The following is a 26544-nucleotide window of genomic DNA, read 5'->3' on the forward strand; positions in this document are numbered from 1 at the left end:
TTCCTGGACAGGCCCAAGTCAAGTTGCCAAGGATACAAACAAAATTCCAAACAAAATGATGGGAGAAGGGGCTTTGGGAGAAGCAGGTTAAAAAAAGAAGAAGAAAAACTACACAATGACGTGTTGATTAGAAAGGACAAACGTAAATTGTTTTAACTAGAATTAAAGGCAAAACATCAAAACAGATGTTTTCTCATTTTAGGGCCAGAGCTTCATTCTTCAAATCTTCTGTAAGGTCCCTAGCCATCCTTTATAAAAGTTTTATCTTATCCTCTCATCTGGTCATGTATGTAAAATGTCTCGAGTTAACTAAATCAGCCTTATTTGCAAAAGTTTTAGAAAATAGGAGACACTTGGGGGTTGAAATCAACTCCCTAGAAGAGAGATTTACACAGATGGTATAAACTGAAGAAATGTTTCAAATTATTCAACTATTAGTGAAATTAACAACTGACATGTTAATTAGCAATTCAAATTACTATAATTTGCATAATGACTACATAATATTATTAAAGCATTTGCTGTTAATAGAGTATTATTTTTTATATGATTAATAGCAAATGCTTTAATAGTATGAACAATGCCATTATCAGCAACTTTGGCTAAGCCCCTTTGGATTCATAATTTGAAATCTTATCTGAAATCCCTTGAGAGATTGGTATCCTCTAACCAGGTAACCGAGATTTGGGAGGTGGTCCTGCTCAAGGTCAACCAGCTACTAATAACTGGGACTAGAATCTCAGTCCAGTGCTCATTTCCGACCCATTACTCAGAGACCCAGTGGGCATTACTCTGTGTTAATAAATTGCCCTAAAATATATGATGGATCTTCCAAAAACAAGGGTTTCATGTTTAAGAGAAGAGGAAGAGTGTCGAATATATATCTGAAGTCAGAGAACTTCTCCTTTCTCAGTATTATTGTGAACAAAGTCTAACTTAAATATCTGCAGAAAATTACAACCAGAAAAATCACAGGAGCCCTACAAATGTTCTAAAGAAGCAAGCTTCGGTGAGAACTAGAAGAGAAAAAACCCTAGAGTTAGCAGTCAGGAAATTAATGAAGAGACAGAGCCTGTCTAATTTTCATGCAAGCAAACACCATCACAAATGCTTTCAAAGGTCAAGTTGCAAGGAGTGAGGTAATGCTGTTTGGAGAGTGAAATAAACATGACTTAGATTTTGTTCTGAGAAGGTTGGGTTGTTTTTTTTTTTGTCTTGTTTTTGTTTTCCTTTTCCCCTTTTCTTTTCTTTTTCTTGGTGTCTTACTTTTGAATTTCTATACTTTCCAATTAAAATTTTCATTGCCCCCATTTTGCCTAGCTTCTGTGAAAAATATTTTATAGCCTTCCTTTGGTCCTGCAGATTTTCTCCAGCTCCTTCTGCTGGGGCACACACGATTTTCTTACATCGCTGGAGAGTTTAAGAGTGTGGAAAATGATGTTGGAATTGATTTGGCAGAACTAAGGGGGAAGAGAAGGAAAGGGAGAGGAAAAGAAGGAAGGGTCTCCTGTTCAAAATAATCTTCACTTCCAACCAAACACATTGCATGAAGTAAGCATTTTCATAGATAGTTTTAACTGTTTCACAAGAATTTTTTTTTCTCTCTTTCAGAATGTGCTTTCAACAGTCATGCTGTTTTCAGATGAACTGAAAGAAGTACTTGTCCAGAAGGGACAAGGATGGGCTATAGCATATGACTGGAGAGATACAAAAGATGCTTTATTTAAATGTATGTTTGTCCTGGCAGATGTGGAGACCTACCTGTACATAATCCACACTTCGCCCCAGTGCTCTGAAGGCTGTGTACATGACTTCTCTTTTTCCACCCCATTTTTGCATGATGCAAATACTCTTGTTGGACAAGACCAACTGGGTGACATGCTGTGAGCTTTCTTTGTGTGACTCATCTGTCTCTCCAGGACCCTTCACATGGTAGTTGTTCTTCCAGATATAAGTGGCTGACTTGTCCCTGCCCATGACTTCACTGAAGATGTCCATCATGTAAAGGTCATCTTCCGAGTTTCCATCTATGACCATGACAACTTTAATTCCGGGGTAGGTTAGCCTTTTCACAGATTGCAAACATTTCCGCAAATAGTCTGGATCTTCTTGATATGCAGCAATGCAAAGAGCAACAGTTTTGTTCAACTTAATGGGTGTTTCTAGAGATTTTTTCATTTTCCGGTGCTCCAAAAAGGCAAACAGGCTTTGGATGATGAGGTGTGATGCTAAAAAGGCACCATACAGTCCAAAAGAGAAATAGTAATTATCTGTTTGGATAAATTGGTAGCCAACGATATAAGCAGCTGTGATTCCAAGGAGGAGAGAGACTCCAAAAAGTGTGGTTCCAATTATTCTCAGGATACATAGAAATCTCTCACAATGCATCTGTAAAAATAACCACATGATACACTTGGTTAACCACTCTTGTCCCACACTTCTTTATATACAGGGTACCACAGGGAGCACACTGGTTCCAAGTGTTCTAACCCTGAGTTTCTCACTTAACTAGTTCAGTGACTTTCTGCATCTCAGTTTAGCATCTCATTGGTAAAAGAGAGATAAGAATGTCCTTTTGGGGACTTCCCTCGTGGTCCAGTGGCTAAGGCTCTGCATTCCCAATGCAAGGCACCCAGGTTCGATCCCTGGTCGGGGAATTGATCCCACATACCACAACTAAAACTCGATACAGCCAAATAAATGATCTGGAAAAATAAGTGTTTAAGAAGAAAAAAAAAAGAATGTCCTTTTGGCACACCTCAGAGGATTCTTTGAAACATCATGAGATGGTAGTGCATTGTACCATTGAAAACTATAATGTATGAAACAAATATATGCATGCATCATTTTTAGTACATTAGCTCATTTACCTAAGGATGTACTCTGTGTGTGTGGTCATAGCCAAGCATAACACCTAATTTTTTTTAGTGAGCAAGGCACTCTTGCACCATCATATTCCTTCACTCATAATACTGACCAGTGAAAGTTCAAAATTCATAGGCCTTGCTCAATTTCTTATCTATCATTTTCTCAGCTCTGATGCAAATCCCTCAACTCACATCTTTCCCATGCAGCTAGCTGAGGTTGAACATAAAAATACATGGATTCTACTGTTCTAGCTCTTCCATCAATTTGCGTGACTTTGAGCCAGTCATTTTTCCTCTCTGGGCTTCAGTCTTGAAAAATCTGTTAGGGATTTCCCTGCTGGTCCACTGGCTGAGACTCTGCACTCCCAATGCAAGGGGGCAGGGTTTGATCCCTGGTGGGGGTACTAAATGCTGCAACTAAGATCAAAGATCCCACACTCCGCAACTAAGACCCAGCATAGCCAAATAAATAAATATAAAGAATAAAATTTTTAAAAATTTAAATCTGTAAAATATAGGCAGTTAGACTGGATTATTTCCCAAGTCTCTGTTGCCATTAAAACTTCCTTATGCATGGATATCCTACACAGACATTTATCAAAGCTCCTGAAATTCCAAATTATAGTCCTTTGTTTATATGATTGTCTCCTTCATCCATCATCCACACCAGCCAGTTAGAACCTGGTATTCAGGAACTTTACTGAAACACAGCAAGGACACAATAAATGTTTGCAGAAATAAATTATATAATTAAAGAAGAAATAGCATCATGCTTAATTCAACAGGTAAATTTTCTGTTGTCTGAAGAACTTTAACAACTTAGACTTTTTTTTTTTCAACTTAGACTTTAAAAACACATTTCAGTTCTTAATAATATCCAGTTTTGTACTCCTCCCTAGTTTCTGAATCTCCTGAAATATTTTGAATGTGAGTACAAGAGGATCATATATATTGTATTCCTCAAAGCATCTCCAATTATGACCACAGACGAGGTGCTTGGTCTTATTTCCTGGATCCTATTCCTATACATGCCACAAACAATTCTCTGGACACCTGCTGGATGTCCAACAATTAAATCAATGTTGCCATCATATGCCTGCAGTATCAGATTCCACAGGTTCCATCCTACGAGACTGGCCCCTCACAGACCCACAGTCAGATGTCAGTTGCAAGCCCAAGTTGTTACCTGCAATTATGATAAACTGGTTAAAACTCATAGGATCATAAGCTCCCCTCCTGAGTTCAATTAATTTGCTAGAAGGACTCACAGAATCAGGAAACCTGTTTACACATCAGATTACTGGTTTAATATAAAAAAGATGTAATTTAGGAATAGGCAGATGGAAGAGATGCACAGAGCAAGGTATGGGCAAGTTCCATGCATCACTCTCCCCAAATTGCCACATGTCTGTTAATCCATTAGCTTGCTGAACCCTCTTTTTTCAGGTTTTTATGGAGAATTCATTACATAGAATGATTAATTATCATTGACCACTGGCAATTAAACTCCATCTCTAGCTTGTCTCCCCTCCCCACTTATCTGGGCAAGAAAATGGAAGTTATTCCAAAAGTCACCTCATGAACCTAACAAAAGACATCTCTAAATCTGTAGGAAATGCTAAACATCTTAAGAGCCTCATGCCAAAGACCAAATCTATATTTATTAGAATTAATCACAATATCATAGGTTTCCCCTTGAAGTCTTTCTTTATTCCTCCCCTTCCAATAATGAACTCTAACGAGGGACATAATTTATATGACCTTCAATCATTTACACCAACTTCAGGGGTTTTGTCATATTTGCATATAATTAATACTTAACCTTTCCCTTTAGTTCAGCTAGTTTTTGAAAAGTTAAGTAAATTTATTTCAAAAGTACCTTGGGTTAAGTAATTATCTCTGCAAAATCTCTTCCTGGATATATTATTTATATTTTCCTATTCCACATTAAGACTTAAAATTGAGTGTTGACATAAAATCTGTTAACATCTTGGTTGTTACTAGTTGTGTGGCCATCACATCACTCAACTCTAAGTGACACCATTTACATTCTAGGCCTTGTGGTCATCACTGAGGTGGTCCTGAGTGCATTATGCTTTAGGGTAACTTACTGTGACTGCTCACCAACTGTATTTCCACTGCTGAGCAGACTGCTTGATGTGGCCATGGCATTCCAGTCTCTGGAATTCTGAAATGTGCCATTTCCAGTAGGGCTTTTAAGGGATAGAGGGGGCATGCTGTAATATCTCTTTTTCCCTCCACCATCTTGATGTGCATATTAACAGGTCCTTGGAGATTGCAAAGCCCAAGGATAGAAGGAGCTTGGTCCTTGAACTGCCACATGGAAGGAAATCAGTCACTAATGCCATCAATCAGGAATAACTGCCTTGGACCCACATTAACAAGAAATAATTTCTGAGTTTGTGTTTGTGTGCCTGTTACAAATATTGGCTTTAGTGGCTCTATCTCATTACAATTTAAGCAATGCAAAGCAGGCTGGAGACCAGGGTTTGAGCTTGCAGACATTATTTTCCTTTGCTAAACTGGAGATGAAACTTGTCAAGGACCCTTCACAGGACAACAATCAGGAACAAAATCAAAGTGTTAGAATTTAAAATATCAGCTAACATGGAAGCTAGAAATAAAACAAAAAACCAAATGTGCATTCCACTTTTAGCACTTATATAGGACACCATAATATGTAACACGTGAGCCTGATAAAGGTAATCACGACACAGATGGAAGGTGCAAGCTGCTGGACAATGGGGAAACGCTGAGTTATCAGAGCACAGCAACCCTTGTTAATTGAAACCACTGGCCGGATGCTGAAAACTCCCAAAGTGTACATTAACCAATGCCGAAGGTGCTGGGAGCACCAGACTAGGAACTTGTCTTTTCCAAGACATGAGTCATTCTCACAAGAGTGAAAAAATTTCAAGGGGACTAAAACACTCTGCCTGGGAGAAGCTCAGAAGTGTGTTCTGCTTGTGTTTCAAATCACCACAGCCAGCAAAAGAACTGCCTGCCATTCTTTTCCATTATTCACATTTTCCTTGCTTTTATCAGCACATGTGGACACAGAGCATGTTCACATAGCATCTGCTGGCCGCTGCTGAAGTGGGAACACCCTCTTACATCATAGGAGTCCACAGAATCTCCTCCTGCAGCCTGGGAAAAGTTGCTAGTAAACTGCAGCAGTAGAATCTATTTCTGGGAAGCCTGGGTTGCTGCCTAGTGTGACACAGCAGCATCTCGGCGCAGCCCAAAGGGTTAAAAGGCATACTTAGAGCCAGCTGCACCGAGGGAATAGATTGATCTCAGGAACTGACACACAGGATGTGTTTCTTTATAATTTCAGAGATATGGGCACCATATGTGTGAGACTTTCTGAGACAATCTCCAATTCAAACACTCTGCTTCATAAGCAAACTTCCTTGTCAGACACATAGTTTATTGCTAAATTGGAAAATATGGTTAGTTTCATCCTAGATCATTTGCGGATACAAAGACTTAGAAATCTTCCTCCCCAAGATATTGAAAATATAAAACTTGGTTTTGCCCATTATTAGACTTGATTGATTTTTAAGTTGCTGCACAGAATTCTAGGCCAAACCAAATGTTAAAAAACAGTTTGGTGCACCATAATGTACACTCCAAGTCAACAGATTATATGTGTGCATATATATATATAATGTGTATCTGTATGTGGTAGTTATCTGTCACTCAGTCGTGTCTGACTCTTTTGTGACCCCATGGACTGTAGCCCACCAGGTTTATCTATCCATAGCATTCTCCAGACAAGAATACTGGAGTGGGTTGCATTTCTATCTCCAAGTGATCTTCCTGACCCAAGGATCAAACCCAGGTCTCCTGCATTGCAGATGGATTCTTTACCATCTGAGTCATATATATATATATATATATATATATATATATATATAAATTATCTTCACTAATGTCCCCCAAGGACATAAAATATTGTTGGACTTACAGTTGGTATTTAGAAAATATTTGAATGATAGATGTAACTTTATTCATAAATATCATTAGCATCATTGTAATGTAAATGATTTTTAATTCATCATTTCTAAGCTCCAGGAATAGAGTCAAGTTTTGTTTTCTTGAATAGGGAACAATCCTACTTAATTTTAACAGTAAATATAAAATTCTGTTAATCTCATGTTACAAATCACACATACATATGATGAGGCAGCCAAGACTGAATATTTAAGTAACTTGCCCCAAATCACAAAACTTGCCCAATTCACGCGGTGGCATAAATGCCAGGTGACTAGACTAATTTCAGTGAATATTGGCTGAATAGATTTGAACTTTCATGAAAAATTAGGTGGTGTTCTTTTGTTTCTGGTTAATATGCGTGTTGTGTAAGGAAAGATTAAAAAAGAACTTGAAAACTGTTTTCCAGCTGTAATAGAAAAATAAGTATTGATATGCACTCAGGAACAGAAACAACAGCCAATTCCCAGAGATTTCTAGGCTCATGTATTTTCCTACATGGCTACAACCAAAGGAACCTGGAAAGATGTGGTGCCAAAGGGAATTGGCTGGTGGTTCCATTTAGGCAACAGCAGTGCTGTTCTTAATGCTAACAGTCAAAATCCTGTTTTACTCTAACAAAGGCAAAGACAGAAGAAGGCCCTAGGCTCTGCCAGTCTGCACTGATTACTTGAGTCTAAATGGATTTTTCACTTGTTTAAAATGTATTTATTGAATACCTACTTCGTGCTAAACCTGTTTTTTGGATACAGGAATACGCAGTTGATTGCGACACACAAGTATACACAGCTATGGGTGCGTGCTAAGTCACTTTAGTCATATCTGACTGTTTGCGGCCTCATGGACTGTAGCCCACCAGACTCCTCTGTCCCTGGGAATCTCCAGGCAAGAATACTGGGGTAGATTGCCATTTCCTCCTCTAAGGGATCTTCCCATCCAGGGATAGAATCTGAGTCTCCTGCGGCTCCTGCATTGCAGGTAGATTCTTTACCACTGGCCCCCAGGAAAGTCCATCGATAGCCACAGTGTGTACTTAGTGCTACTTAGAAACTCAAGGGGAGACAGTGCCATAGGTCCCATCTGTAGAGCAGATATAAGCCTTGCTGTTTGATCATAGACCCCAAGTGGGACTCTGTAGGTCACTGGGCTGCACTGGGCACCATTCCTTCCCTTTGACTTTCCTCTATTAACCAGAGAGCAAACAGTGGATGAGAGAGAATAACAGCTGCTCTCATTGCCCTAGTGCAGTGGTGAGAACTAAGTTCCCACAGCTTTCATTATGGGGGCTTCCATTTTGGATCAGGGAGGAGCGAAAGTGAACTCTTAATGAGTCGAGTCAGCATCTGGGAAAGGCTGTGGACATTAGGCCAAGTGACACCTCTTCTGAGAGGTCCTAGCTGACCGCTCCTTCTAAAGTAACTCCCCCAGTAAATCAACTCTACTCCAACAAATAAAAAGGAAAAAAATAAAAGGACATATTAAAAGTAAATCAAGATAAAGTAACTACTCCTCCCTGACATCTCTTCACTGCCTGTCACTATCTCCTTTGATCCTGCATGATTTTCTATTTTTTTAATTAATGTTTATTGGAGTATTGTTGTTTTACAATGCTGTATTGGCTTCTACTGTATAGCAAAGTGAGTCAGCTACGCATATCCGTATATCCCGTCTTTGGGGGACTTCCTTCCCATTTAGGTCACCACAGAGCACTGAATGAAATTCGCTGTGCTATACTGTAGGCTCTCGTTAGTTATCTATTTTATATATAATATCAACAGTGCACATGTCAATCCCAATCTCCCAATTCATCTCACCTAACCCCTGCTCCCGACTCTGCCTAATTTTCTATGCTACACTAAGAACACTCCTGACTATAGGGACTTGTGTATCTCAATCAACTGTATATGCCTGTGCTATACAACAGGGTGGTTGTGATTTAGTTGCTAAGTCGTGGCTGACTCTGAAATCCCATGGGCTGTAGCCTACCAAGCTCCCCCGTCCATGGGATTTCCCAGGCAACAATACTGCAGCGGGATGCCATTTCCTTGTCCAGGGGATCTTCCTAACCCAGGGATGGAACCCAAGTCTCGGGGCTCCTGCGTTGATAAGCAGAGTCTTTAACCACTGTAGCACCTGTGTCGAGTGTGTTAGTTGCTCAGTCGTGTCTGACTCCTTGCGACCCCATGAACTATAGTCTGCCAGACTCCTCTGTCCATAGAATTCTCCAGGCAAGAATACTGGAGTGGGTTGCCATTCCCTTCACCAGGGGATCTTTCCAACCCATTCAAGTCTCCTGAATTACAGGCTGATTCTTTACTGTCTGAACTACCAGGGAAGCTCTTAGAAGCCCATAAAACAGGGTATGCACTCAATAAATACATTTTAAATAAGTGAATATTCATTTGGACTCAAGTAGTCAGTGTAGCCTGACAGAGCACAGGCCCTTACTCTGTCTTTGCTGCAGAGGCAGTGAATATGCTGAGCCCTCAAGGGTATCCTTCATCCAGCAGATTTTTCACTCTTTTAAAACCAGTTCTGTAATTTCTTGCCCAGCAATTTAAAGGTAATGGTTGGAGTTGGGGGGGAGAAGTATCCAACCAGCTCTAGAAGACCTTTGGATAAAAAAGTTAGAAAAGGCAAATGATCCTGAAGTTGTAAATTGCAGTCTGAGCAAGCTGATGAATTCGGGGGTCAAGTTTGAGGTATAAGGGATAATGCGGTCATCTTTTTTCCATTTGAACTCTAAGTAGTTTTCCACTTAACCTCTATTGTAAGTAGTTTTACAATATTTACTGTCCATTAACCTATACACTGCTTTGTGTCTTGATGCTAATGATTGTGAATGAGTATATGTGCACACCCATATATATTAGCCTCTGGAACCACAGTGGGTTGGAATAGACTCCCAACTATCTTTCAGTGGTTTCTTTTAAAGGTTGGGTAGCCTTGAACAAGTTACATAATACTTATCTTCACTGTCTTCATCTATACTAAGTCGCTTCAGTTGTGTCTCACTCCTTGCAGCCTATGGACTATAGCCTGCCAGGTTCCTCTGTGCATAGGAATTTCCAGGTAAGAATACTGGAGTGGGTTGCCATTTGCTTGTCCAGGGCATCTTCTCAACACAGGGATGGAATCCACGTCTTACATCTCCTGCATTGGCAGGTGAGTTCTTTACCACCAGCGCCAGCTGGGAAACACTTCTTCATCTTTAAAATGGAGCTAATCATAGTGACTTCACCTAATAATGAGATTAAAAGATGGATCTCATTTCAATACCTAAAAGGAAACTATCAAGTTAGAGCTCAGTGCTGTTAGCTCTCTGTGGGTTACTACCCTACTAGTAATTACCTACTCAGCCTGACTCTCTGTCCCTTTAAGTTGTTGTTTGTTAGTTAACAGGCATAATTTTGACATAGTGGAAAGGATAGCAGGACAGGGAAGAAATGGATTCGAGTCCCAGCTCCCTCTGCCTCATTTTAGCTTTTCAACAAACCACTTGAGGGTTCTATGAATGAGCCATGTGTCCTTGGACAACTGATACCTCAGAACTTAAAAATGTTTAGTGGTATAAATAACTTTATTCGTTTTAATGATTTTAACCCACAGCTGCCCACAGCTGAGTGTCTAGAAGAATGGATATAGGTTGCACTGTAGGTAGTCTCAACATAGTCACCTGAACAAGGATGAATATTAAGTGTAAATCCCTTTTGGTCTCTACTTTCTGAGCTTTATTTCCTCATCTGCAAAATGGGAATGATAACTTTTTGCAGGATTACTGGTAATGAATATGTATATTTATTATAGAGTCAATGGAATATTAATGGTGTTAGTATCTTAACATAAAGGAACATAACTCAAGTTATAAAGTGACTTGCACTTTCTATTTCTACAAGGTATTGAGTTTTGCTTAGGATCTCAATACAAAGGATTATATGGCACATTTAGAACCAGCTTTACTGAGGGAAATAGACTGACCTCAGGGACTGACACAAAGGATGAATCATTATAGTCCAAAATCTAATACAGACAGACCAGGTCAATGTCCCTTCACTTATAGCTGATAGTTAAACACGCAGAAGCACAAAAGACAAGAGGAGATAAATTTTTTAATATGGTTAGTGAATGCATGACTCGAGGTCACAGCTAATAGCAGAAAAGATTTTAGAACACAGGTTTCCTTACTCTTAAACTAATGTGTGGGAGGAGGAAGAAATAGATCAAGTCATATGTAGAATGACTAGAGTTAGAAATACTAACTTAGGTAGGTGACACTAGCAAGGCATCTGGAAGTGTATTTCTTTGTAACAAGACATATTCTGCTTTTGGCCATTTGGCTGCAAATGGTGGATTAGAAAGGATGGTCAACAAAAGGCTAAAAAGCAGTGGTTCCCAAATATTGATGTATATCCAATTCCCAGGGAATCTGTAAAAATTACAGAAGTGTGGCTCCTGCAACATTCTGAGTGAATTGGCATGGGGTGCTACAAGCCTGTCAGGAGTTTCTAAATCTCCTTAAGTAACTCTAATTGCAACAAAGTTTGGTAATCATTAGGTTAAAGTCTAAGAAAACTTTCAGGACCTCATTTGAATAGATACACATCCCTCAGGTGTATTGCCCCTGCCACTGTCCTCAGCCCGAAATCCTAAGAGAAGTACCCAGATGACGCCTCCCAGGAGTCTTCACATTAGAGCATATGACCCACCCCTTCCTTCTCCCCTTCTGACCTCCTCTTTCTCTCTGGTTTTGAAGTTGACCTTTGTCTTTTCCAGTACCACTGCACTTCTAGCAGAGACCCTGGAGCTAATTCTGCAGGGGTTTAGCAAAACACCTTTCAAAGACCTTGTCATCTAAGATGTCTCTGGATCCAGAACTTTAGATTTCAGATTTCTCTTCTTTTGTACCATGTTAATCAATGGCTTCCCAAGATGCCCATTCTCCCAATTGTCTATTTGTTCCCGAACTTCACCATCCTAAGCTTCATCCTAAAGTTCACTGCAGCAAAGGGGGGAAATTACAGAAAGACCTGGCATGAAATCCTCACTCCGTATGCGGCCATATATACCAGTGTCAAATCCTTACATGAAATCTTTCCTGATCTCTCTCGATCAGATGTGATTTCTCCTCAGTTTGAACCCTCATAAAACTTTACTAGTCCAACTGTAGCATAGTCTAGCTCAAGGGTGTTATATTCAAGAAATCTTGGATTAAATTCCATTCACTCTCTTTAGTAACACTGTGATTTTGAGTGGGTTGCTTTACTTTTCTGAGGCAAAGTTTTTTTCCCATAGAGTTTTCTTGTTGGGAGGCATGGCAGGGCACTAGATACAATTCATATCAAGTATCTACCTTGATGCCTGATATATATTAAACAGGTGATAAATACTAGCTATTATTTTACTTCTTTATGGGCCAGACTGCATTTTACCTTACACTATAGTTATTTAAACACTTCTTTGATTATGCTTTTCGTATGATGCATTCCATTTAGATGTGTACTACATCTTGTTCATTTTTAAAATAAATTGCAGTACAGTTGTATGCTTTTAAGAGACATTCATATTTAAATATTTTACGTTTAAATTGAAGAAAAATTTAAGAGTGTGAAGTTATATTTACTTTGACTCAATGACATTTTTCTAGGTTGTGAACACAGCAGTATATTATGAACTCCACATAGATAACATTCAAAATATTACTGAATTTAAGATATATGCAGTGGGATAATACTTAGTCTATGCAGAGGAAAGGATTAAAACCAAGTTGGGGTGATGAAACTGATTTTTCTGCAGGGACCTGTCCTCCCCATTCAGTGTCATACAAGCTGCCACAGGTTCTGTCCTTACAGCCTGTTAGTGGAACACAGCCTGGATGAGCATGGGTAAAAATAACCTGTAAAAGGACTATGGGGCTTATGCTCTATTCTCCAATTACATTAACTTATAGCTCCCACATTATATAAAAGCCAAGAAGTTAATAATACGCTACTTGTTCTTAGATTAAAAATACAACTGTGTAATAAAACTTTGCTAAACGGTCTCTCCCAGTGATCCATAAATAAGGCCTTTCCTCATAGAAAATAAATGAATCAGTGGAAGGTATGAATTTAACAATTCAAGAAATATTTCTTAAAACAATCTCAGTTGGTAAGGAATCCATGTGTGAAAAAAAATTTTGAAGTTCAATATTGTGGGACTATTCTAAAGACTTTACAATAATGATTAGTTTTAATATGACTTACTTTACCCATTTGTTGCACAATTCTCGTTTTCCAAGAAGGTAGGTGACTAAACACCATCTTTGTTTGAAGGAGAGTGGCATTCAGATTTGGTACTAGTCATTGATTTAAGACCTTAAATTCTTCTTATAGTTGCCATAGCTTTCTCTGAAAACAAAGGATCCAGCTCTAGGTACAGTAAGTACAAGTAACTCCGGTAATGTACATTTGTCACACTTCTACAAGAAGTTTTTCTGTTCACCCAACTCATGTTTTATATAGATAAAAAGAAAAGAGGAAAAATTATATCTTCATTATAATGCTATAATCCAGAAATGTCTTAGAATTTTGAATCATTAGTCCCAATATTGCTTAATTCATTCACAACATAATATATGTACTAAAATTTGTAAAGAGTCAAACTATTGAAAATTTAAAAGAATAGCCAAAATATTTGGAAAACCTCCGCTGGAATATAGTAGGCATTTTAAAAACAGTATTTCAGTTGTCAGAATAATCTTATTTAATTTAGCCTTTGGAAAAATGCAGTGAAAACCAGTTTAATGAATGATGCAACCTGTGCATATTGGAATGAAAGGAAAAAGTTTAGAATTTAGGAGTTCTTTTCAAACCTATTCTATAACATTTTCAATTGTATCTACAAATAGTTTGATGGGCATAACTATCTATTCTACCCAATTCTACACAAATATATATTTTAACTTTTAGCCTTTCATCATTGGCATGTTTGAATGTGTGCTGACCCTCAAAATATTTTGTTAAAATGATCTTTAAAAAAAAAATCATAATCCTTAAACTTCCAAAGGTATATTATCATGTCTTCACTGAAAAGAGAAATCTGCAGGAAAGAACCTTGAAATCTACAATGGACATTGAAGTTGTTCTTATCTGTCGCCTCCCTTTCCCAGCAAAGCTCAACAACCAACTTCCTTGGCTTTGCTCTCAGGCCGAGTTGAAAGTCTACATATACTCAGTCCTCCAGTTGGGAAAGCCCTCGGTGGCCAATCAGAGCTTCCCGCTCTATTGCGTCACACCTCCCCCCTGGGTGTGACGTCAAAGGCAATCCCAGGCCAGCCACGTGGGTTGGAGAAGTGTAGCCTTTCTGGGCAGCTGTTCGGGAGACACCAGGCAGCAGTGGTCCCCAAGGGTGAGGAACCCGGCTGGGAGGAGCCGGCAGAGCTCCTACACCCACCTCCTGGGAGCAGGGCTGCAACAGCTCGCTGGGGCCGGAGGCGCGTGGGGTTGGGTGACTCCCAAGTACTTCGCGCGGCCCGTTTGGGGGATGGAGGGAGTGGCCGCGGGAAGCTGGCACCTAAGCCTGTGTAATAGGACCCGGGTCTTGTAAACCCTCCTCTCCAGGCACCGCCTCTCAGCTCCCAGCCCCTCTTTCCAGACTTAATTATCCCTTCAGAGCCATTTCCCCTCGGCTGCGTATCCTGGGCCAGAGGAACAGCCTCTCGCCTCCCAGTCCTCGCCCTCACACAGACCCTCCTTTCAGATCCGCCCTCCTGTTCACAGGGACCCATTTTGTAGCCCTCGCTCACGCTGGGCGGGAACCAGCTTGACGAATTCCGCCCAAGGTGTTGATTATCCATCCCAACCTAGCCTCTGGCTCGCCTCCCATCTTTACCCCCGGCTCCCAGTGGACCCCCAAGCCCCAACCCGAGGCTGGGCGCTGGGGACGGCACCCCCAAAGACCCCACCCGACCGTGCCCCCCGCTGCAGCTGCGGAAAGAGGCGCCAGCGTGCCCGATGCCACGTCGGAATTGGCTCTCGGGACGATGCAGCTGCCTGCGCGCCACACACGGTCCCCGTGCACGCCCTGCCCCCGGGGGCTTGGCGGCCGACTGAAGGGATGCGCGCTCTCCTCCCTTTCGGGTCTCCCAGTGCCATTGCCTGGGTAGGGGACCCCTGGCCGTAGTGAGGCTTCCGGAGCCGGGCTGAGCCCAGATAGACCCACTCTGACACTTAAATGGGGGTGCAGAGAGTGCAAAGAGGTGGGGGGGGGCAGGGGAAAAAAGGGGAGTGGCCGAGAGAGGCCGGTAGCCGCGCGGAGGTGACGAAGGACCCTCCCTCCCTGGGGCCAGAACTGGGACCCGCGATCGCTTTAACCCTTTGCATTCCAAGAAACAGGCTTCCTTCCCACTTAGAAGGAAAACGCGCTAGGCTGTTCACGGCTTTTCTCCCCACACAGAGGGTGGGAAAAAAGGGAGAGGTGATGAGAATGGAAGAGGGAAGGGGGCGGCAGTGGGGAATGCATTTTCCTTACACAGTGGAGATGCTTGTTTCCTAGCTCGGGAGCCCCTCGGCAGCTCCGGAAGATGTGGAATGGAAAAGTACATCCCGGGAAGTGCAGCCTTTCCCAGGCAAAGAGGTTACCTGTGTTCCCATAAAGGCAGCAGATTTCTGGCGAGCGCCGCAGAAATGGGACAAGCCCCGGGATAGGTTACTAAGCTTGCCAGGGATCTGAAATATCCCCTGATTTGCAGCCTGCTGGAAATGTTCAGACCTCAAACTTTTCTGTCGAACACTGACTTAAAATTGGGTTTAACTCTTAACGTGGGGTAATGACTTCCCCCTCCCTGGCCTATTCGAGGACCCTCACTGTTCACCGAATCGCGCCAGTGTAACGTACCTTGTTCAGCTCTTGGTCATAAAGTTGTCCTCAGCCTGTCTGTGTGGTCCTGAAGGGTCGGTGGCGGGCAGTTTCCAAAATTGAGGTAATAGGAGATCAGATGAATTTGAGACGACCGGCCAAGAAAAATAAAAAATTTAAAAACAACATTTAAAAAGGATGGAGGAGTCTCAAATGTTTAGGTCTCCCCCACTTAAAATAAAATCACTAGTATTTTTTTTAATATTTCCGTTGCACTTCAATCTTCTAACTCTTAAAAGAAAATGTTATCTGTGCTTTGAAAATAAATTAACTTTATTTTATTTTATGCTCTAGTTCCTTTCCCCTAATATCTGAAAGTCTCTGCTCTCTTTTTGTATTAAAGAGAAAAAAAAAAAAAAAAAAAGCCTGGTGAAAACTCAGCAGAACCCAGGAAGCGTAGAATCAGGAGAATGTCTTTGGCTGGGGCTGGTTCAAGTCCCTGGTTCAATGGGCTGCTGGAAGCCAGGACTGGGTAATTCTTTCCAGACGTCTTGACTTCTCCTTCCTCGCGGTTGTTGCCTTTCTGCCTCCTCCAACTTAAGGGGGTCTTAACAAGTGAGCTGGTGGGTGTTTTAATAGGACGGAGGAGGGAATAGGGGTGAGGGGAGTGGAGAAGGGAGGTGCGGACTGGGAAACCGGAGGGGAGGGAACTGGGAGCGCGGGCGGGCAGGCGGGAGGCGGGGAGGGGGAGAGGGCGAGGGAAATTGGCCATTCAAAGCTCTCTCTGAGCTAGAGGCCGGTTCTAACGCCAATGAATTCAATTAACTTGATTGCAAACGTGTGCAGAGCAATGCTGTGCACACAGGCGGCCCACCACCTGAGTCCCTCCTTTCCTCCAGCGGAGGAGCAGGGAGGCCAGGCTGCGTAGACATCTCTGCCTCTTCTGAATTACAGGGATTCCCCCTTCGTGAAGCACTGGCAGTTCTGTTTAAGTAATTTGCTTTAAGACCAAATGGTGCCCTTAGGCTAAGTAACGGCCCTGGGAAGGGAGAGCTGGGGGGTGTGTGTGTGTGTGTGTGTGTGTGTGTGTGTGTGTGTGTGTGTGTGTGTGTACACCTGGAGCCTCCGAAAGCCGGCTGAAACTCTAAAAAATCAGTGACTGGTCTCCCACTGGTTAACCCTTTCTTCTCTCCAACTCAAAAGTTTCTGAGCTGATGTCAAGTGTCAAAACTCCTTTACATAGACTAGTTTCGCCTTGGGTAGGCGAAAGAGTAGAAAAATAATTGTGTTTTTTCCTTAACCTGATCCCCTAACATTAAAATACGCCAGCAGCGAGCATTATAAGTAAAATATAACAAAATAAAAATCGTCCTCTAGAGAACTCCAGAATAGCGCGCTAAAAAAAAAAAAAAAAAAAAAAAAAAACACGCCGTGTCTAAGGAAGCTGCGTAAGTGGCTTTTGCTTCTTGAGAGACTTTTAAGAAGATAACAAGTCAAAATACTTATTTTTGCTTCGTGATGGCCTATTTGCATCTTTCTTCCAAGGACCCAAGGCTGGGGGTTAATTTTCTCCTTTCCTTTTCCCCCTTTCTTTATTTCTCTTTGGTCCTCGTCAAAAGCCTCCTGATGACTTCAAATGGACAGTAGGTGGCACTGTTTAGGAAAAAATGAAAGTGAGCTTACAATTTAACTATTTCGGTTTGGGGAGATTTCGCGGAAGTTATTATAGGATAAAAGAGATTTCTTTTTTCTTCCAACGTTCTTCTGAGGTGTTGACTTACTTCGAACTCGACTAGGCCTTGAAAACTAGGTTCTTGCTCCTTATCACGTATCTTGTACAATAATGAACAAGTCAAATCAGAAAAGTCAGTAACCTGGGAGCCATGCTTTTTCAACACGTGCCGCAGGATGTGGTGGTGGGGCAGAATGCTGTGATTAGAGGTCAAGAATTTTACTGCCCTACCTGGTGTCAGCCAACACAGTCCCCAGGGGCCGACTTGCAAAGTACTACGCATTTCCGCCTATCCCCTCACCCCCACCCCCCACACACAGCGGTCACACCTCTGGCAAGTATTACCTTGGCCTGATGACTCCACAAGGCTCCGGGGAAACACACTTTCTAATTTTCTCTTGCAAACTTCGCAGCCTTCTGCCTTCGGTGGTCAACTCTTGAGAAACTGGCTTAAATTTCAGAGCCCAGTTTCATCTCACTGAATAAGAATTAGTGATTTGTAGTTGTATGGTTGTTTTTAAATGCTGAGTTATAGTTGAAAATATATTATCTAACGTAAGTATCCTTACACATAACTTGAATCAAACGGACTTAGGAGTAGGGTAGAAATTGTGGGATGTCAAGTATCTAGCTGTGGAACCCCACAGGAACAAAACCTCAGCTCTAAATTTCCATGAATATTATATGTAACACAGTGTTGTTGATTATTCCTTGGTAGCATTTAGCTTTTTCTGTGCTAAGAGTTCGAGCAATGAGAGCATTTAGTAAAATCGAGTTTCTTAAACAAAAATACACTTGTTATTTGTCCCCTTCTGCTTGTAATTCATGATTCATAAAGCAAAAGTAAAATGTCTCCTAACACTAGATGAATATAAAAGCTAATTATACATCCATGCATTTCTATCAGTCTCCCCTGAGCCTAACAACACTCCCCCCAAAAAGAGAGGGAAAAGGATAGCACAATTTAAAGTCAGAGGAGAAAGCTCCTTGAAGGCAGAATATTGTTAACTGACAGATTTTCTTAGAAGATTCAGAATAAGAAACACCTCACAAATCCCACTTTTGATGCAAGATCGCATGATATAGGATCCATTTGTATAATCCTGGAATCATATTTCACCTCTTTAGACCTTTATTACCTAGCTGATCAGTGGAGAAAATACCTACATTACAGAGTTGTTATGAAGATAGAATGTACTAAGTTATATTGGCTTGGCCAAAAGGTTTGTTCCGATTTTTCTGCATGATGTTAGGGAAAAACTCGAACTTTTTGGCCAACCAAATGTTAGGAGATTAATGTGTTACCTCTCCTTTAGATAGAGCTTCTGAATGTAACCCAATGATTCTTAATATAACCAATCTGGATAGTTAAAAACAAACAAACAAACTTTACTACCCTTCTTCTTGCTTTCTATTCTTGATAAGCATTTCTATTCTAGATAAGCATTAACTAAAGTTTTATCCTATGCTTACTTATTGGACCTACTTCAGCTTTCTTCTGTCCCATCACTGACTCATAGATTAAATTCCTCTGGGTGCCCCTAGATATACCCCAACCTTCACATTTAACTGAAATTCCTTTCTGAGTCCTAGGCCTGAATTACAGCTACTAGCCAAATAATACTGATTCATAAGCAACAAATTAAAAGACATGAAGTCCAGTTCACAAACAAGCTTTTGTTGTTAAGTCGCTCAGACGTGTCCAACTGTTTGCCACCCCAAAGACTGCAGTACGCCAGGCTTCCCTGTCCTTCAGTATCTCCTGGTGTTTGCTCAAGCCCATGTCCATTGAGTGGGTGAAGCCATCCATCCATCCATCTCATCCTGGCCAACTGAATAACATTTGATAATTAATTTAAAATTTAGCTTTCTATTTTAAAAATAAGCTGTTTGGACCAGAAAGTGACAGATATTTTCAGGTTTTGACATTCTAAGGCCAACTTCATACAACCTATATCTATTACATTTTCAACTATGCAAGATAATGTAGCAAAAAACCTTAGAAGCAGATTTATTAGAGTCAGTGATTTGTTACTGATCTCCTCCCTCTCACAACACAAAGTGTTTATATGTCTGAGAGACAAAATTTCCAAAACAAGGATTTTTTTTTTTTTTTTTAAACTCTATCATGAAGTGAGGTGAAACTCTACCATGGAGAGAAATCTGTATGCAGGTCAAGAAGCAGCAGTTAGAACTGGACATGAAACAACAGAACTGGTTCCAAATCAAGAAAGAAGTAGGTCAAGGCTGTATGTTGTCACCATGCTTAGTTAACTTATATGCAGAATACATCATGAGAAATGCCAGGCTGGATGAAGCACAAGCTGGAATCAAAATTGCCGGGAGAAATATCAGTAACCTCAGATGCAGATGATACCACTCTTATGGCAGAAAGCAAAGAAGAACTAAAGAGCCTCTTGATGAAAGTGAAAGAGGAGAGTGAAAAAGTTGGCTTAAAGCTCAACATTCAGAAAACTAAGATCATGTCATCCAGTCCCATCACTTCATGGCAAATAGATGGGGAAACAATGGAAACAATGAGAGACTTTATATTCTTGGGCTCCAAAATCACTGCAGATGGTGACTGCAGCCATGAAATTAAAAGATGCTTGTTGCTTGGAAGAAAAGCTATGACCAACCTAGACAGCGTATTAAAAAGCAGAGACATTACTTTGCCAACAAAGGTCCATCTAGTCAAAGCTATGGTTTTTCCAGTAGTCATGTATGGATGTTAGAGTTGGACTGTAAAGAAAGCTGAGCCCTGAAGAATTGATGCTTTTGATGTTGGAGAAGGCTCTTGAGAGTCCCTTGGACTGCAAGGAGATCTAGCCGGTCAAACCTAAAGGAAATCACTCCTGTGTGTTCACTGGAAGAACTGATGCTGAAGCTGAAACTCCAATACTTTGGCCACTTAATGTGAAGAACTGACTCATTGGAAAACACCCTGATGCTGGGAAAGATTGAAGGCCAGAGGAGAAGGGGACGATAGAGGATGAGATTTGAGTAAGCTCTGGGAGTTGGTGATTGACAGGGAAGCCTGGTGTGCTGCAGTCCATGGGGTCACAAAGAGTTGGACACGACTGAGTGACTAAACTGACTGACCATGAAGTGGCTTGCAGGATCTTAGTTCCTCGACCAGGGATTGAACCCATGCCCTTGGCAGTGAAAGCAAAGAGTCCTAACCAGGGGACCACCAGGGAATTCCCCAGAAAAAGGATTGACTACCTTCATAATTCTCTGTATAAGACAGTCTCAAACATTTTGGGGTAAAGGATCTCTGTATACTCTTAAAATTACTGAGGCCTTCAACAAACGTGTCCATGTGGGTTATAGGCATCAATATTTAGCATGTTAGGAATAAAACCTGACACAACATTGCAGATCAACTATACTTGAATAAAATAAATTTAAAAAAAGAAAAGCTGACTGAAAGAGTTTAAAAATATTAATTCATTTAAAGTACTGCACACAGTGACTAGTCAACTTAATAACATATTTTTGGGAAATGTGGTGTTATATTCCATGTTTTCAGTTCTCTACTATCTGATTTAATGGAAAAAAAAAAGGATTCCCGTATCTCCTTCATCATTCAAATGTTACTTGAATTAACGATTGACATTTTAAAACTCTGGCTTCAAACAGACGTGTAATTGGGAAATGGAGTATTTTAATAGCTTTTTTTAGAAGTTTTTTTTTTTTTTTTTTTTTTTTGTAGCTTTTTTGTTGTTGTTGTTCTTTGATGCCAAGTCAAAACTTCAACAAAGAGTACTTTTTTAAAGGTAAATTTCAAGGACTGCCCTGGTGGTCCTGTGGTTAAGAAAGTGTACCAGTCACTCAGTCATGTCTGACTCTTTGCGACCCAATGGACTGTAGCCCATCAGGCTCCTCTGTCCATGGGATTTCCCAGGCAAGACTATGGAGTGGGTAGCCATTCCCTTCCCCAGGGGATCTTCTCAACCCAGGGATCAAACCCAGGTCTTCTGTATTGAAGGCAGCTTCTTTACCCACTGAGCCACCAGGGAAGCCCGACCACTTCCAATGCAGAGGACACAAGGGATCCCACATGGCTCAGGGCAATTATGTCTCAACTTGAGAGCCTGCAAATGGTAACTGTTTAGCCTTCAAGCCTTAGAGCTCATGCTCCATAACAAAAGAAGCCCCCAGGCTGCAACTAGAGAAAGCCTGAACCTCAACAAAGACCTAGAGGAACCAAAAAAAATGTTTTGAATAAAGGTAAATGGCAGTGTTGAATCTGAAACAACAGGAATGAACTTTGTGTACCCTGTCAAATTAAAATCTGCTGGTTTATCTTACACCGTAAATGCATCTTTTACAACCATTAATGAATTTGTGATATCATGTTATCAGTCATTTATAAAATATCAGCTCACTAAATTATATAAATTTCCCAACTCTTGGTATATTTCATTATTCCATATTTTAAAAATCATAACCATTGAATCACCACCACCCTTCTCCAAAAAGTCTTCCACTATTGGGAAGCTGTCATGGTCATGGTGGCAAATAAAGTTTACTGAAATTCTAATATTCTTTCGAAAGCTCATACATTTTCGCTAGCATCAAATAATGTCAATCATTATCATCACAGTGGCAAGTTCACTTATTTTTTCAAAAAAATAAAGTATTTCCAAAACACCCAAGTCTGAATAATAGTTTGCTTGTGAATTAGTCTTTCAGGTGAAAATGGTATACCAGGATAAAAGCAGCCCCCTCAGCTCACAGCTCAATCACAGCTTTTTCACCAAACATGGTAGCTTGGTGTTTGTTCACCAAGAATGTTAAAAAGAAATACACTCGAAGATTGACATTTAATAAAATGAATAATTTTTTTTTACTGTTTTATCAAGAACTTTCTTAAATATATATATATATATATATATATATTTTTTTTGGGGGGTGTGAACCATTTTTAAAGTCTTTATTGAATTTGCTGCAATTTTGCTTCTGTTTTATATTTTGGGTTTTTGGCCACAAGACATGAGAGATCTTAGCTCTCCAACCAGGGAGCATGCCCTGCATTGAAATGTGAAGTACCAACCACTAGATCACCAGGGAAGTCCCTCAAGAACTTTCTTAAATTTAGTTTAGTTTTTTTTTTTTTTCCTTTTTTTCCTGTGTGGGGAAAAGAATACAAAGACTGGTAGGACTGAGAGTACAGTTTAAAGCCACTGCCTTGATTCATGCTAAGGTTTTATTCACCATTATTTTTGCACCATCAATGTAAGGGTCAATGTAGTGAAAGATGCAGATAATTTCTTAGTCTTATTTTAAAAATAGTGTTGATCTTGCTGGTCCTCTGAAAGGGTCTTGCGGTACCCAAGCATCTACAGATTACACTTCGGAAAATGCCAGTTTACATTAAGCATAGCAAATATAGCAGTATATAAATCTGTGTGTTTCACTTTAAGAATGTAGATAAATTTTCACTTTGAGACGCAATCTACCAGTGGGAATATTAAGGGAAGCAGGCTGACTGAAACCGGCCCACCCTGGCCAGGCAACACAGTAACCATTTGCGTGAGTTGTTTTATGACAGGAGGTCCTGGTAAGGAACACGGAACTGATAAACCAGCACAAACTGGAAGAGGTGGGAAAAGATCAAAAGGAGACACTGCATGTCCGACCGCCTCCCAGAATCCTCGCTGGCATCCATCTTGGCACCACCAGGAAGGACTCTGAGTCAGAATGATTGACTAAAGACAACCCGGAAACTAGTCCCATCACCATAAAATCCAAGACTGGGAGAGCAATTCTCCTGGGTTTCCTTACTCTACTGCTCACCTCCCCGGCGCCCTTTCCAATAAAATCCCTTGCTTTGTCAGCACATGTGTCTCCTTGGACAATTCATTTCTGAATGTTAGACAAGAGCCCACTTTCAGGCCCTGGAAAGGGTCCTCTTTCCTGCAACAGTAAGAGAAATATTAATAGTAATTCTGTCATATGAAGCATGCCTATAGGAAACAGCAATGCCCAGAATGATATTTCAGAGAACAAGAAGGATTCAGAGGACCTAACAGACATGGAAAACTTTCACAATGCTGGCATATACGTGTTAGACTTAGCATATTCCCTATGAGCCAAAGGGAATTAAAACAATATGTCTCAGCCTCATAAAAGGTCGTATTTTGTAAGATTCTGTATTGTGCAAAGATAGAAAAAGATTGTTCAGGAATTTAGTGAAAGTGTTAGTCATTCAGTCTGTCCCGTGACCCCATGGACTACGGCCCTTCAATGGGCTCCTCTGCCCATGGAATTCTCCAGGCAAGAATACTGGAGTGGGTAACCATTTCCTTCTCCAGGGGATCTTTCCAACCCAGGGATAGAATTTTATCGTCTGAGCCACCTGGGAAGCCCATCAGGAATTTAGTTTTCTATTAATAGTTCCCAGTTTAGATAATGTGAAGAGGTTTCCAGTAGTTCATCGAAATTAGACTGCATATTTTTAATGTTAATTCCAAAGCTGAACTCTTGAGGCTCCAGGATTAATTCAGATGAAAATTTGAAGGTAAGACCAAGTTTTTCACTTGTGGGTAGAGGGAGATATTGAAGCATCTATCAGACACCCAGGAAATCAGAATGAACAGATTAATTCACTAATATATAGAAGAGGATGCTTTAAATCTCATTATAGTTTTTGAAGATCTCACTGTATCAGGCAGAATGATAATTTTTCAGTTGTTGATAATTTTAAATTAGATTTTGAGTATTATTAAAGCTGTGCATTAAAGATTACCCAAAAGAAAAAAAAGGAACAAAACTCCCTTTCCTCATCAGATACGCTCTTTATAATCTTCTTTCAATATCCCTTTCCATGGATAAGGAAACTAGCTTTGAAATATTATGTGGCTTGGTCTAAAAGATTACTCAGAAGTACCTGAGATGAATGACTGTGATTTGATTGGCATTACAATACCCAAATACAGCCATCTGAATGAATTATTGAAAAAGAAAAAAAAGAGAAAACCTTATATTTTAAAACTTTATCTTAAAGCAGCAAATATATGAGAGCTTTGCTTTCATGTTATTGGACTATTTAAATTTAAAGAATTATCCCCTGGCTCATATGCGATTCAGATTAGAGGGGGACAGAGTTGTTTCATGTAACCTAAATGACATTTTTATTACTTGCATTTTCTGACCCAGATTACAGAAAAGGACAGAACTGTTTATTCTCCATTTAAATACCAACAGCTCCATCAGTAAGGGTTTATATTTTACATGACAAAACAATAAAAGCAGAAAGAGCTAGTTGAGGGGAAGTCTAAATCTAACTGTCCTTTGATATTTTAATAGTCTTAATTGTAATGACTAAGGAGATTTTGAAATGGAAGTGCTCACAAGCAATTGCTAATAGTTGTAATTGTGAAAATATAGCTACATTGTTTAACTTATCTTCTTTGAATATTGGGTGGCATTTCACCTTTTTCCTGAAAAGCTTAATAAGATTTCCAGTTTTAAAAAAATCTTAAAGATATACTTAATTTCTGGAAACTAATGTATTTCTTATTAAAGGGGGTAGTTAAAAGTCTTCTACGTAGAGGAAATTTCTTTTTATATATAATTAAGGAAAAAAAATGACTCTGTTCTCAGAAAAGTGAATATATGCTCAAAAATGTCCATACAATTTCAAGGGGTTCACTGATTGCTTTCTGTTCAAGGGCAAATTAAAAATTTCCTTGTCCAACAGGAGTGTTGTTAGGTCTTTGTAAATACTATAATACCCTAAACCTTTAATTCTTTAGCATCTATATCATATACTTAAAAGTTTTTTGAAAGGACAAAGGGGTAAAAAACTAAACAAGCCTTTTACTTTCTCTAGTGATTCACAGTAATTTTTGTTCATGCATCAATTTAGGGAAGGTAAAATCTCAAATTAAGGAAATCAGGCATTTGGGAGAAAGTCATCCAAGGGGAATAGGGAACTGGAAATAGAAGATTTTTAAAGAATACAGCATTTGCCTTTCCTTGGGAATTGAAATCTGATTCTATACTTTTATACTTTTAAGAGAACAACTGCAACAATAACAAAAGTCCAAGTTCAAATTCAAGCTTTCGAGGTAAGAAGACTGCCTTCTATCTAACGCAAGTGGCTGAAATTATTAGGAGGAAAATGCTGAAACAATTCAGTAAAGTGAGACTTCCTACCTTTGTCCAAGCGAGGTGTAAGCTCCAAATCCCAATTAGCAGAATTATCATTCCAAAGGTAACTGCAGGCTGGTACTGCACTCTCTGTCCTACAAAATGCCATTAAGAAATGTGACATCTTGCATTGCCTTAGTCACATCCTGCATACCTTAGACTTAAGTATAACTTGAAAGCAGGCCATTGTCATGCTAGTCAAAGGAGTTACATTCTCCTGGCTTGTAGGAATGATCTCTCCCATAGCACTGCTTTCCAGTATTTTAAAAGTTCAAAGTTCAACCCAGATCCATGTGGATCTGAGAACTTAGTATGGAGGGGTGCCATCTATTTAACTGTGCTTAAGCTAAGAAACTAGAACGTATTTTGACTTGTCTCTTGTAGACAGCACCTGTTATTTGTTCAGACTGAATTTGCCAGGCTTCTAATGAAGCAATTAGGGAAGTTTCCTCATTGTTTATTTTGAAAAGCCAGGTGGTTTCATGAATCGGAGGTGACAAGTAACTTAGACTTCTCAAAGTATGGACTGAGGGCAGCCTCCATTGCAGTAACCTGGCTGCTTTTAAAAATACAGATATGTCCGTGTCCAAACTCCAGACCCAGTTCACCAGAGTTTATAGTGGTGAGTCCTAAGAATCAGGGCTCCCCAGGTGGCACAGTGGTAAGGAACCCACCTGCCAATGCAGGGGACACAAGAGACAGGGGTTCGATCCCTGGGTTGGGAAGATTGCCTGAAGTAGGAAATGGCAAATCACTCCAGTATTCTTGCCTGGAAAATTCCCATGGACAGAGGAGCCTGCCAGGCTCCTACAGTCCAAGGGGTCACAAAGATTTGGACATGACTAAGCGACTGAGCACGCATACCCTGAGAATCTATTTTGAAAGCTTCCTTGGGTAATTCTTATGTACTTTGAAGCTTGGGAACTTCTGCTT

The 26544-nt window shown here is 40.3% G+C and overlaps 1 protein-coding gene across 2 annotated transcripts in view; it reads right to left on the reverse strand.

Moving 5' to 3' along the window:
* Window positions 1-16458, reverse strand: part of LOC102406104 (hyaluronan synthase 2) — a 31604-nt gene extending 15146 nt beyond the window's left edge. Inside the window, exons 1-3 of one of the 2 annotated variants that reach the window (XM_025265444.3) lie at window positions 15759-16458; window positions 13127-13270; window positions 1762-2388 (exon numbers count right to left, since the gene is read on the reverse strand). In XM_025265444.3, the coding sequence (XP_025121229.1) occupies window positions 1762-2388; window positions 13127-13183 (684 nt within the window). In that variant the 5' untranslated portion in view covers window positions 13184-13270; window positions 15759-16458. The remainder of the gene's footprint in view (window positions 1-1761; window positions 2389-13126; window positions 13271-15758) is intronic. The other variant, XM_025265445.3, reaches the window with a different exon arrangement.
* Between the last annotated feature and the right edge of the window lie 10086 nt (window positions 16459-26544).

Source organism: Bubalus bubalis, chromosome 15 (assembly GCF_019923935.1).
Source record: "Bubalus bubalis isolate 160015118507 breed Murrah chromosome 15, NDDB_SH_1, whole genome shotgun sequence".
NCBI lineage: Eukaryota > Metazoa > Chordata > Mammalia > Artiodactyla > Bovidae > Bubalus > Bubalus bubalis.